This window comes from Gnatocerus cornutus, unplaced genomic scaffold (genome assembly GCF_029298725.1).
Source record: "Gnatocerus cornutus isolate USDA-ARS CGAHR unplaced genomic scaffold, icGnaCorn1.1 ctg00000145.1, whole genome shotgun sequence".
In the NCBI taxonomy this organism is placed as follows: Eukaryota; Metazoa; Arthropoda; class Insecta; order Coleoptera; family Tenebrionidae; genus Gnatocerus; species Gnatocerus cornutus.
The window spans coordinates 57406-69023 of record NW_028275485.1 but is presented as its reverse complement, the minus strand read 5'-3'; the positions used below and the strand labels follow the sequence as shown (position 1 = coordinate 69023).

The 11618-nt window shown below is 41.9% G+C and overlaps 4 protein-coding genes and 1 non-coding gene across 5 annotated transcripts; 1 reads left to right on the top strand and 4 right to left on the bottom strand.

The window, feature by feature from the left end:
• Positions 1-10: 10 nt before the first annotated feature.
• Positions 11-2085, bottom strand: LOC148165898 (DNA fragmentation factor subunit beta-like). The gene is made up of 3 exons (XM_088049617.1): positions 1892-2085; positions 1405-1842; positions 11-1251 (listed from the first exon to the last, which is right to left on the bottom strand). Exons 1-3 carry the CDS (start codon positions 1902-1904, stop codon positions 689-691), a joined length of 1014 nt encoding a protein of 337 aa, XP_087905743.1. The 5' UTR covers positions 1905-2085; the 3' UTR covers positions 11-688.
• Positions 2086-2144: 59 nt separating this feature from the next.
• On the bottom strand, positions 2145-4301 carry LOC148165897 (tRNA (guanine(26)-N(2))-dimethyltransferase-like). Its single transcript, XM_088049616.1, has 8 exons — positions 4144-4301; positions 3834-4097; positions 3561-3786; positions 3365-3513; positions 3163-3319; positions 2897-3108; positions 2541-2846; positions 2145-2492 (listed from the first exon to the last, which is right to left on the bottom strand). Exons 1-8 carry the CDS (start codon positions 4251-4253, stop codon positions 2396-2398), a joined length of 1521 nt encoding a protein of 506 aa, XP_087905742.1. The 5' UTR covers positions 4254-4301; the 3' UTR covers positions 2145-2395.
• Positions 4302-4867: 566 nt separating this feature from the next.
• LOC148165896 (RNA polymerase II transcriptional coactivator-like) lies at positions 4868-5409 on the top strand. The gene is made up of 2 exons (XM_088049611.1): positions 4868-5042; positions 5094-5409. The coding sequence occupies exons 1-2, from the start codon at positions 4980-4982 to the stop codon at positions 5352-5354; spliced, it is 324 nt and encodes a 107-aa protein (XP_087905737.1). The 5' UTR covers positions 4868-4979; the 3' UTR covers positions 5355-5409.
• A 16-nt stretch (positions 5410-5425) lies between these two features.
• LOC148165894 (Golgi-specific brefeldin A-resistance guanine nucleotide exchange factor 1-like) lies at positions 5426-11532 on the bottom strand. The gene is made up of 10 exons (XM_088049606.1): positions 11222-11532; positions 10947-11174; positions 10204-10901; positions 9610-10152; positions 9236-9562; positions 8974-9182; positions 8040-8924; positions 6931-7993; positions 6008-6628; positions 5426-5961 (listed from the first exon to the last, which is right to left on the bottom strand). The coding sequence occupies exons 1-10, from the start codon at positions 11517-11519 to the stop codon at positions 5545-5547; spliced, it is 5289 nt and encodes a 1762-aa protein (XP_087905732.1). The 5' UTR covers positions 11520-11532; the 3' UTR covers positions 5426-5544.
• Positions 6662-6755, bottom strand: LOC148165895 (U6atac minor spliceosomal RNA). The gene has a single exon (XR_015771098.1). It is a non-coding gene; the product is annotated as a U6atac minor spliceosomal RNA (small nuclear RNA).
• Positions 11533-11618: the final 86 nt, after the last annotated feature.

Sequence of the window (11618 nt, the reverse complement as noted above, 5' to 3'; positions counted from 1 at the left end):
AGATACAGAGTGTTTCGTAAACATTTATTTCAGGATTACGACAAGAGAGCTAATGGCAGTCATGACTCAGTCGTGATTTTAGATACATCTGATATGATTTATCTACAAACAGTTTAATATAATACTTGGGGATTTGTTACCATCCCGACACAGCCATTTTTGACAGAAAAGCAATACCAACCCACAATCCCCATATCTAATTATTGCATATGAAGCACTCTACCAACAACTAGGCTAATTATTCTAATCTACATTTTATTGGAGCTCTACACTATTTATTGTAGTTAATCACATTACAACTTGATAAGCATTTATGAATAACCACACGACTACATGTCGCTACTTTCCTCTACGTGTGATATATTTAGAAAAATAAAGACTTTGACACGCCCGAGTTCAGTTCAGTGAGTGTATAAGCTCTTCAATTTTTTTAAATATCAGTCTTGAATAATCAATGTATGTGTAGATGCGGTAATAACAGAAATACTACAATAAAGCCTTAATAATTAACATCTTATATTCTACGATTTTTGCCTTTGGGTTCGCATTAGTCGATTTGACTAAAAATTTCTTATTTATACAGGGTTGGTGTCACTACAATAACATAATGAATACAAAAATAAAGTGATTTGTAATTTGGCGCCGGATTAGTGTTGTTGGAAAATAAGCACAGACGTCGCTTTTTCTCTCAGCAGAGTAAATACGGACCAGCTTTTTTCTCGCCATGTACACCTTTATCGTGACATACAATATGTACAAATTTCAAGTTATTTAAAGTAAAGAGATCATTGTATATAGCTTTAACGTCAAGGACTAGATTTCCATCCCCGATGATGGTAAACTCTGCTCGTTTCAGAGCTTTGCTGACTGCAGGAATCACAGAACGACTCCTTTCCACTCCATGGTCCAAATTCCACGTCTGGAAAACGATTCGTCCTTCTTTACTCGCATAAGGGTTGATTTTATGTTTGGGACTATATAAGCACTCTTCCTTGTTCCACCGCCCTTGACAAGTAAATTCCCCTTGTTTATCGCACAAACTTTCAGGGTCTCTTCGATCGAAATAACATCCGTTGTACTTGGCCAATTTCAGTTTGTCTTGGAGCTCCGAAACGAGACTGTGTAAACGTACCCGAGGAATATCCGAATCCTTCAACAATTCTTCTCGGGTTTTGTAGAAATAGGTTCGAATCCGGTCCTGCGCCCTCCTAAACATATAGTCCTCTTTGGTTTTTGCATTGGTGTCAAGCCCTGGATGAGCGCAACATTTGTAATGTGTGTGTGGAGGGGGACGTACCAGGAGCGCGTTCTTGCGTCAGTTGATGCAAAATCACGCCCCAGGACGCGATTCTGGTTGGTTTAATGAGGGCGGGTCTTTTGACCATGAGTGAGAGTTTGACTTACCTTCAAACCATTCGGGGTGATCACACTTGAGACTGTATTTTGCCTTGTCCCCATCGATTCCACGCAACATTTCTGCCAACTTGAACACTTTGCTCTTCATTTTCTCGGTGAAAAACTCTTGAACTTTCTCCCCAGCTGTTAAATACTCCTCGTTCACTTCTCTTATTGTCTTGTACAACATTTCCGCGTCAGTTAATGCCGTCTCGCCCTGCTTCACCCAAACTAGAAGAGTCTGCGCTGGCAACGTCTGGAAATATTCGTCATTCTCCACCAGAGTACCGTCCTGAGTCTGCAGAAAAATCTCATCAGCGTCCAACTGGAGTTTAAACTTTTCTACAGTTTTCTTCTTTAAATCGTCAAGACTCTTTGCAGCGATGCCCAAGCGTGATTTTCGATCGGCGTCTGTTACCTTAAATCCTTTCGTGGAAGTCATCAGGTCTGAAACTAAAAAGTTGCTTCATTCGGAAATCATAACAATGAAATGCACCTTTCATACGCATGCAACCAGCACGACGTCTCAACCCCAACTGAGGTTTTCCTGGTTGCAGCCTGCACTTAAATGCAGACAACTTCAAAAAAAATAACGCAACTAGGCCAATGTCAGTGTCAATTTCCCTTTCCCACTTTCTGATTTGGTGACCGAATGCGCATGTCGTGTGACCTGAATAGCGTTTTGCTCACATTCATTTGATAATCACAGAATAAAGGAACACTTTTAATTAAAACCGCACAATTACACAACTTAATTATATCTGTAAATCGTGGCTTTTGCACAAAATTCTTTATCTTGGACACAGTTCAAACATTATAACAGAAAAGTCCCCAAATCAATATATGTCACGTGATTTGTAACTGTCACTTTTGAAATTTGAATGAGTCGCATAAGCGCCAGATTTGGTTTATTTATTGACTTTTAATCAAATATCCAATTATGGCGATGAAAATGGGGAAATTGAGATTGACGAGTCTCAATTTTATCAATAACATCATATTAGGGGTCGTTATTTTCTGTTACATTCTCATTAGAATTCTCTCTCTTCCTTTTGCCTTGATTTTTTTTCCTCTTTTCCATTTTCACGTCACCGACCCTAAAAAATTGGCATAAATTCATCTCTTTTCCCTTGAAGAATCTTTACATTGCCGTTGCTCTGGTTCCAGGCCCCCAATTCGGCAGAGGATTCTGTTGAAACCTCAAAAACCCCATTTTTTTGGATTCTGGGTTTGCATCAGGATGGTACTCAAACGAGCATTGCGACTCAATTTTTTTCTCCAGGATATTAGTTCCAGGGCTATTTACTTTTATCCTCTTTTTACTGACGGGATGTTGGATCTCCCATGTCTTCATTATGTCCCACAGCAGCTTCGTTGGGGCGTTTGTTTTTATAGACGTCTTATTCATGTGGGTGTAGGACACTTTGTAGCCGGAATTTAAAATAGCGGATCTGGGAGAATTTTGAAGAGAATTTTTCCGGCATACTCATCATATTATTACCTCACAGCAACCATCGATGGAGTTTCCACATGCAGAGTTCCACACAGTTGCTCCAGCGTGTAATACAGCGGTGAATCTGGTAACTCTTCATTGATCATACTAAGAACACCCTGTATACGCTTGAATGTGGTCAGTCCCTCTGGAACTCGAGTTTGTAATTTTTTTATGAATTCGGGGTCGTGTATGGGGGCGTTCCAAATCGGACCACCAATCTAAAACATGCACGTGTGTTGGTACTAATTTTTGGGTTACATGTTGGGTTTTACGTGGTATGGATGATCGCAGTGTGGGCAGCTGCCACTAACATTTTGTGTTGGTAACCCGTATTTAATCTGATTGTTTTTTTCGTTGAATTTTGTCGTTCCCAGAGGTTGAAGGAGGTAACTTCCGCATCCCGTGCAGTGGTAAACCATGGATAACTTGCTAAAAGAAAAGTTAATTTAAAAGAAAATTGTGTTGCACGAGTACCTTAAGGTGTGTTTACACTTTTTGGCGCTGGTAAAAACTCTTACAAACACTCTGATATAGAAATCCGCCGATAAAGACAACAGAGGGACTATAAAGCGGCTATAACGATTCGCATGAGCTTCTATACATTGCAACAATAGGCGCAACGCCTGAAAATTACACAAATTAATGAGAAATAACGCAATTTTCAACAAACCATTTCATGACAAGCTTTAATTTTCAATGAGATCGCTCCATATTTACTATAACATGTCTCGGGAGAATTTCCTGCCAGTACCGCCATATCCGTTGCGGTAACTAAAAGGAGCCCCCCTTCCTTAACAGCCTGAACTGCTGAGTCTAGAAATATAGAAGGACAACCATATGGGTCCAAATCGATGGCATCAAACCGGCGCTCTCTCCGGCATTTGTACATGAGCATGCTAAAAAAAAGGAGTTGCGTATTTTCAACGACTGTTTATCCACCTACGTGGCGTCATCGTGACTGGGGACCACTAAATTTTCCACTCCGTTATCTCGAAGGTTCCGCTTGATGTCTTCGACCGCTTTAACAGAGATGTCATTAGCAATGATTTCTCTGACTCCTTTTACTTCTTTAGCATAGCGAATGCTGCGCAAACCTGTGGCTGACAGGGCTTCCAGGATTGAAATGCCACTTGCTTGAGTAGTTTTAGGTTCATCCAGTTGATTTCCATGCAAATACTCTTCAACAAAAGTGCTCAGGACTGTAATACTAAAATTTGGGGTTTATATTTGAATTTTAAGACTGGAAATTTCACCTCAAATCGCGATTGAACTCTTGGACGGGGTTGTAAAAAACGCTTCCTTGAGTTTTGATTGTTGCTAGACCTTCTTGGATTTCCTGGATTTCTTGTTTTTCGTCTTCCATATTTCTTGCAGAATTTGAGGTTATTGTGTCTAAAACGGTCTAAAGATAGGACAGGTCTCTTGACGTATGTCGTAACTTGACAAAGTTTTCACATCTTACACTTGACGCGGGAAATACAAATGTTCAATTTTTCATTTGAATTTTCTCGAAAAATTTTGTAGGTGGCGAGGAACTGATACTAGAAATGGATGCCGAAATACCAAGTGATGCTCTGTGCGCAGTTTCGTGTTGATTTGAAAACTTTTGTGTTTTTCGCCAAAAAAAGTTCAAAGGGGTTAATTCATGGATTTTTGGCGATTTCGACAAAAAATTAAATTTCTTTAAGACCAACTTTTTCTATCAATTTGGACCTCAGGAACAAGAATCTGGTGTCGCTTTTTTGATCCGACGCTCCGTTAATTTTTTATTAATTTTTAAATTTTTTATTTGATATGAATTTTTCGATGAAAATTAAAGCAAAAAAATACTCTTTTTATCAATTTAGTCCTCAGGAAAAAGAATCTAAAGTCTGATTTGACATCCTCATCTTGGTTATTGCTTTATTTAATATTTAAAATTACCCTGTCTAATGATAGGACAGGTCTCTTGACGCATGTCATAACTTGACTATGTGTTGCGTTGCATTTAGTTACGAAAAGTTTATAAGGTTGGTAGCAGATTTTAAAATTCGTTTTGTGTTGAAAGTTGAGGTTGAAAGTGTGTCTGCTCTTTACGTTTTGTTGAAAAATGCCGAAAAGTAAGCCTAGAAAAAAAGCAGAATCATCCGATTCTGATTCTGGCCCCGACGACGTAAGTTTTTATTCAAAGTGTGTCGCTCTCTAACCTCACTTTTTGTTGCAGAGGGGCCCAGCAAAAAAGTCAAAGATGCAACCGCCTAAAGGCAATGGAGATGGCGATGAGAATTCTTGGGATTTGGGGAAAAACCGTTTTGTTAAATTAACAGAGTTTAAGGGGAAATGGTATGTGAATATAAGAGAATTTTATAACGCCGATGGAGAGCTGCGGCCCGGGAAAAAAGGAATCATGTTGACCATGGAGCAGTGGCAAAAGTTCAAGGAAGTCGTACCAGAGCTAGAAGATGCCATCAAAAGAAATGTTTAATTCATTTGTTGTTTCATCAATTATTACTTTGTGTCATTAAACACGTTCATTGCTAGATTATTGTTTTATTAATAATAGAACTAACAACCGAGTAAAAATATATTTTGATATAATACGGAAAGGGCGCTAAACAACAAAAACAATTATTTACATAAATAGAATAAAATGTACACATTTGCTAGTCTAACAATTACACATCACTTGATTTAATGTCATTGTTTGTACATGTTGGAATGGTGAAATTGGCCTGTTCTGTCCCGAAAAGAATCTCGGATCCTGGAGGAATAAATTCGCCCCCTGAATCGCTACTAAAATAATTAGACGACTGAAAAACATTCGTGTTGTTATTAGGAACGTCCCCTTCGACTAGATCGTTATTTTTATTCATATCCAACATTGAGTTTTCACTGGGGGCCTCCACATTATTATACGGATTACCAACGTACTCGGAATATAAAGAAACCGGACTGTTGTATAGAACGGGAAACGTGTGAGATTGGTTTTTAGAGTACAAATACGGCATTCCCGGTTGTAAAGTTGGCTGCAAGAATGGAGGTGGGGGCGGTGGTACGTTTTGAGGCGTTGGGTTAATCGGAGTTGACACCATCTTAAAAAAAGAACAGTAGCACCCCTAGTGATTAAGTGATACCAACCTGTCCCAAATGCGAGAACAAGGGGGATGAAACCTGCTGCTGATTCGGCGGAGGCTGAAGGATAATCGACCTCGTTGCGTTCTCTATATTGTGTTGTACGACTTCTGGAGGTTCCGTTGGAGGCACCGCTCCCTTTTTCTCTTTCTCCTCGATCTCTTTGAACAGTTCGTCTTTCATTCGCGGTAAAAAAATGTTGATTCGGTTCCACGTCGCTCCCCAAAGAGGACCTTTACCATCAGGTCCATCGAAAACTCTCGCCGAGTCCATCACCAACAGCATGTTCTTTAGAGACTCTGGAATGGCTTCGTACAAGAGATCGCTTTTCTCGGCGTGCATGTATTTGTCGGTAAAGTCCAGAATAATCAACCACAAATTGGAGAAAGTCGGGAGAGACAGCAAAGGGGTGAGGTGGTGGAGGAAAACTTTGGAGAGGACAGTGGCGGCACGCATTCGGGTCTCCTCCATTGCGACGGGGTCTTTGGGGTCGATGTTGGTGAGCAAGTGGGCTAAAAGGGGGAAGAGAACACGATGGAAGCACGCCTCCCATTCGGGGCCCGTCAAAGTTTGGAGGTCGTGAACCAAGAGGGCGCGTTGCAAATATGTGATGGCACTCATCCGAATCTGAAAAAGAATATAAACCATATAAATACGTTCAAAAAAATGTGGTTGAGTTGTGCGATTCTCAACCGTATTTGTGTTTCCATCCTTGTCTAGGGGAGTGCTAACCGTCTCTCCTTTCATACTACACGTTTTACAACTCCTCACCCCATGTATAAGTACTTAACCACTCGCATCATATATTAGTGAGATATAATATTGAATTCTCGATTCTCATTGGTCCGTTTTATTTTAACCTTGACTCTCGACAGTTATTTGTGTAACAAGAGTACGAATTTTGTTAATTTCTTTAAATGATAACTCACCTCTCTCCGAACATCACAGCACAACCTAGCAATCCCCTGCAATAGTGGACACCATCCCTGCGTCCACAGGGACGTTTCCTTTGCCAAAGCACCACCTTCTTCCGCCCACCATTTGAATATTTGCGCAGTTCTCGTATGCAATGTGTGCATTAAATCCAGCAACTGTATAGAAATCTGATGATACCCACTGGGCAATTCTTCCTCATCACTGTCCTCCTCCAAACTACTCGTGGGACTTTTCCTGTAATTCTCAGCGCCTTTCCTCGTTCCTCGTTCTCTCCCCACCTTTAGTTTCTTATTTCTCTTACTTCCATGTAAGCTCGCTTCCACGAACGTACGAATACAATGAACGCAGTCGTCAAAATTATACGGTGTAATATGAGCTACATCCCTCACCAAAAACGCTAAACTTTCACAACATTTAATTAGACTGCTAGGATCATGGGGACCTAAATTCCTCTCCAACGCTAAACTGTACTGACTAGGAGGAACAGTTCTGCCAACCACCGGTTGGATCTCCCCTTCATTCCCAACTAAAATCCAGCCTCCAGTATTGGGACTTCCTGGAGAAAACTGGGAACTCGATCGATTAGCAGCATGCCTCGGACTTTTACTGAGTTCAGAATCTGAAGTATAGCCGCGATCGGTGGCCGTCTCTTCGTCTGAACCTGGAGGACCTTCACCGTCAGACTTGGTGCCTTGATCATCAGCGACGGGTTTGGGGGGAGCAGCCCCAGCCCCCACACACTCCAACAGAGTGAAAATTATCGTCCAATCAGTCTCTGTGTGAATGTTTTGAGCCGACGTTTTGAGGAGTTCGTAGAGACCGAAGGAAATCTGCCGTGATATTCTACAAAGAGTGCTGCTTTTAAGCAGGAGGAGCATTTGGAGGGACTTGAGAACGATGGGACTCATGTCTTCGTTCCGCATGAGACGAATGGCGATGCGAAGGAGACCAATGACAGAGCGTTCGAGGAGAAATTGATAGTCGAAGACGGAAGCGTTCATTACGAGAGTGTAGATGTGGTCGCGGACGGTTTGCCAGATGGTCATGACACGATCTCTAAAAACGAGAAATTGTTTTATTGAATTATCAAGACAATCCTCACCGATTCTGAATGACGATCTTGATCAGCAGTTCTAAATAGAAGACAGCCACATTCTCGCTGTAATTGTATCCCAAACTTTTCTGCACGTCTGGTCCTCTGCACAACTCAACCAACGCTTTCACCATTTCTTTCAGCGCTTCTTCGTGCAGAAACTTCGAGTCGGTCAGCACCAAATCTAGATTACATTCTTTGATCGTTTCTTTTGCAACGTCAATGTGTTGTTGCTCTTCCGCTGTCGGTACTTTTGATAAATTCTCGCTAGAAACCATGTAGGAATACAAAGAACTAAAGAGGCCAGTATCCTGTTTCTGCAAATTCTCCACTTCTTCATAAACCAAAACAATTCTGCCGCTACTGTCTATAAAGTCTTCAGCTTCAATGTAACTCTTTGGCAGCAGCCCAAGACTATACAGAGACAAGATTAGATCAAACAAATTCCTCCAACCCTCTCTGATGTTGTCTCCATGTTGGTGGCATAAATCAGTGACGCATTTTAGAGCCAACCTCGCTTTGATGTTCGCCCCGAACGCAATAGTGCCGTTATTTGGTCTTTGTGAGTTATGCAGAGTGGTGAACTTTGACAGAGTCTGCACGAGCATGTCTAGATTTTTAGTCATGCCGAAATGCGACGATATAAAAGCGCACTTTTGAAACCCAGTCATCGCTTTTTTGTAAATCTGTTGTTCTTCAGATTTATCAAAAACGAAAGACAGAGCCGCCACAATCGGAGCCCAAATTAGAGAAAAGAGCTCAGGGTCGTACTGGCCACTTGTGACGTGGTAGTAGAGACCGTCTTTAGAGGAGCCTTTCCGAAGAAGGACTTTCCAAAGGTAGTTTTCCCGGACGAGGCCAGTCTGTTCCGCTGGCATCACAATTTCATCACTCCTGCCAACAGAACAAAGTAACCGAGAGTTAAATAATAATAATCACGTACTTGATCGCGTTGTAGATCTCGTCCAACATGTCTTCCTCAAAGTCTTTTCCGCCGTTAACTGTTGAAAGATTCTTCTTGAACCCGGACAGCGTCATCGGGACGGTTTGTTTCTTGGCGTTTTGATTATGTTGGTCTACATTCAAGATGATGATGGCGTAGGCTAGAGTGAAAGCGGCGTCCACGTTGGCGAAGGGCTCACCATTGCTTGTCTGAAAACACATTTTCTTTAAGAATCTAAGAGGTTTTAGAACAGGGTTCGTACATGCCAGTGCTCGGCAAAGTGCTCCAAGAGATGGGAAATTATGGGGGCTTCCCCCGGTAACCTGAAAGTTTCCAAGTAGTATCTAAGAGCCTCATCTATTCTGGTGCCCGCGAAATCAAAAGTCTTCAAGAAAGCGTCCAATATTGCGACGTTACTTCTGTTTCCGATGAATTCACCGATCATTTTTTTATCCAAGCCTGTGTTCTCTTTGAGAAAAAGTGCGATTTCAAACGGGTCCAACTCTTGAGATAAAACGCCGTGTTCTTGAAGAAACTGGATTCCTTTTTTGGGCTTGTGATTAAAATGCTCCGTGCCTGTCGGCAACCACTGGAAGAACTCGAATTCAAAGAGAGAAATATTAAATAACAAATTACTTTTTTGATGTTTTTCCTTGCCATTAGTTCGTCTTTACTGGGAACGTGCTCAGAGACCTTCTGCCTAGTACTTTTCCCTATGATACTATTAATGGTCTCAATGGTTTCTCCGTTTTCGACTTTCGCCACTTCTTCCTCTTCGCTCTTGACATCCCTACAGTGTTCTTCTATACTTTCGATCACTGTTAAGAGAGCATCTAGCGACAACATGTGAGTGTGGTAAACTCCGGAAGTCGCAGAAAATGCGTTTTTAGCCAACAACTTTGTTAAATCTTCATACAGATTAGTACAATACATGTTACAATCGTAGTTCAAGTAGAGTTCGGTAACGAGCCCCGGGATGCGCCACAACTGTAGTATGTTATCAAGAGCGATTTCTTTGTGCTCGTAAGAGATCTTCCCCGAGTCCGTCAAGATAATGTCGATGAGTTTGGTCAAATAAAACTCAAGCTGGAACTTGAGGTGGGCCCGCAACGACTCAAACATCAAGAAACAGACTTGCAAATCTGCTGCAAATACTGACAACCTCTCAGAAGTCAACAGCTAAAAAAGAAACAGTTAGAAAAAGGTGCACCGTCTTGAAAACCAACGAACCGAAAATAGATTCCGACACAAGTCGTTCTTGACCAAAGTCATCAAGTGCGAGTATTTCCCTATGCTGTCGGCACCGACTTCAAAAGCGACAGTCAATAAAGTGAGTCCCAAATGGATCATAACTTCCGTGTTTTGTTTATCTAACGGATTACAAAGACTGATTAAAAACCGGAACAGTTCCCGGACGCATGCTAACCCATACGGCACCAGAATAGTTTCTTCTTGCATCTGTTGGGTGAATCTAATTCCTCTTTGGTTGACATACTCTTGAGTCTCGTCTTCAGGTACACTCTCTACTTCTTCTTGAGGGTCTGAGGTGACTTGTTCTGGAGTGGCCGGTTCTACGTTAATTTGGATGTTCTCCGCGGGTTCTGATGGCTCTGTGGTCGCAGCTTCAGGTGTATTTTGCGATATGGAACCTTGCATGTCGACTATATTTCCTGCAGGAGTTAGAGGAGTCGTTGATAGATGGTTAGTGCGGGTATTTTGTGGCTTTAATGTGGTCGGAGGAGTGTGGGTGTCTTCGCGACTGTTGAGACGAAACGACTTCTTTCTTTTCGTTCTGGTTTGCTCGATGGCCCCCGCTCGCATTTTAAACTGTTTGACGGCGTACGAGTCTTCGGAAAATTGAGGAAGACGCATGAAAACCAACTGGACCATGTCTTTCAGGTAGTATTCGGCAGTGCGTCGCAATAACTCTAAAAATCTCTTTTAGTTCTGGCTCAACTAGAGGAACAACTAACCATTTAGACGCGTTTCAAAACAGATTCTGAAACACGACAACATGATTTCACACAAACTCTCATTGGTGAGAGTGGCTCCTTCTGGAGCCAAAGTCAGTGTTCTCAACACCTGAAGGATTCTCATCAACACAACTCCATCTGAAGACTGATCAGTGCCTACAAACCGCGCGTGGGTTACAGCATCTGCTATGCTGTGGACAGTGGTAGGAACGCTACTATGCGTGGGATCTAGAAAAAGACACTAAAAAACGACTCTTGAGTCCAAGGGGGCCCACCTATCAATCCATAAGATAAGAACTTGTTGACGGCTGATAAAGCCAAGCTTGTGACTGGTCCGGTGGTTTCTTCCGATCGAATCACTTCCAGAAAGGGCGACAAGAACACGCTCGGTTGTACTAACCTTAAATCATCAATTTTATTGAGGATTTCTTTGAGTTCTTGGAAATTTTTCATAAGGGAATCGTCGTCATCTTGATGGGAATGCGACGACCACCGAGCCCCACGACGCATTGCGGTCATCAAGGTGCACATTTCGCCCCTTACGACGAAGATTCCGTTGCCCGGGAGAGACATTTTCGGTATTTTTATAGCCAAAAAAGTATTTCAAGTGTTTACATCCTTCTCAACACGTCAACTTTCCAACACATCAAATTTGACGTTTGACAGACAGTG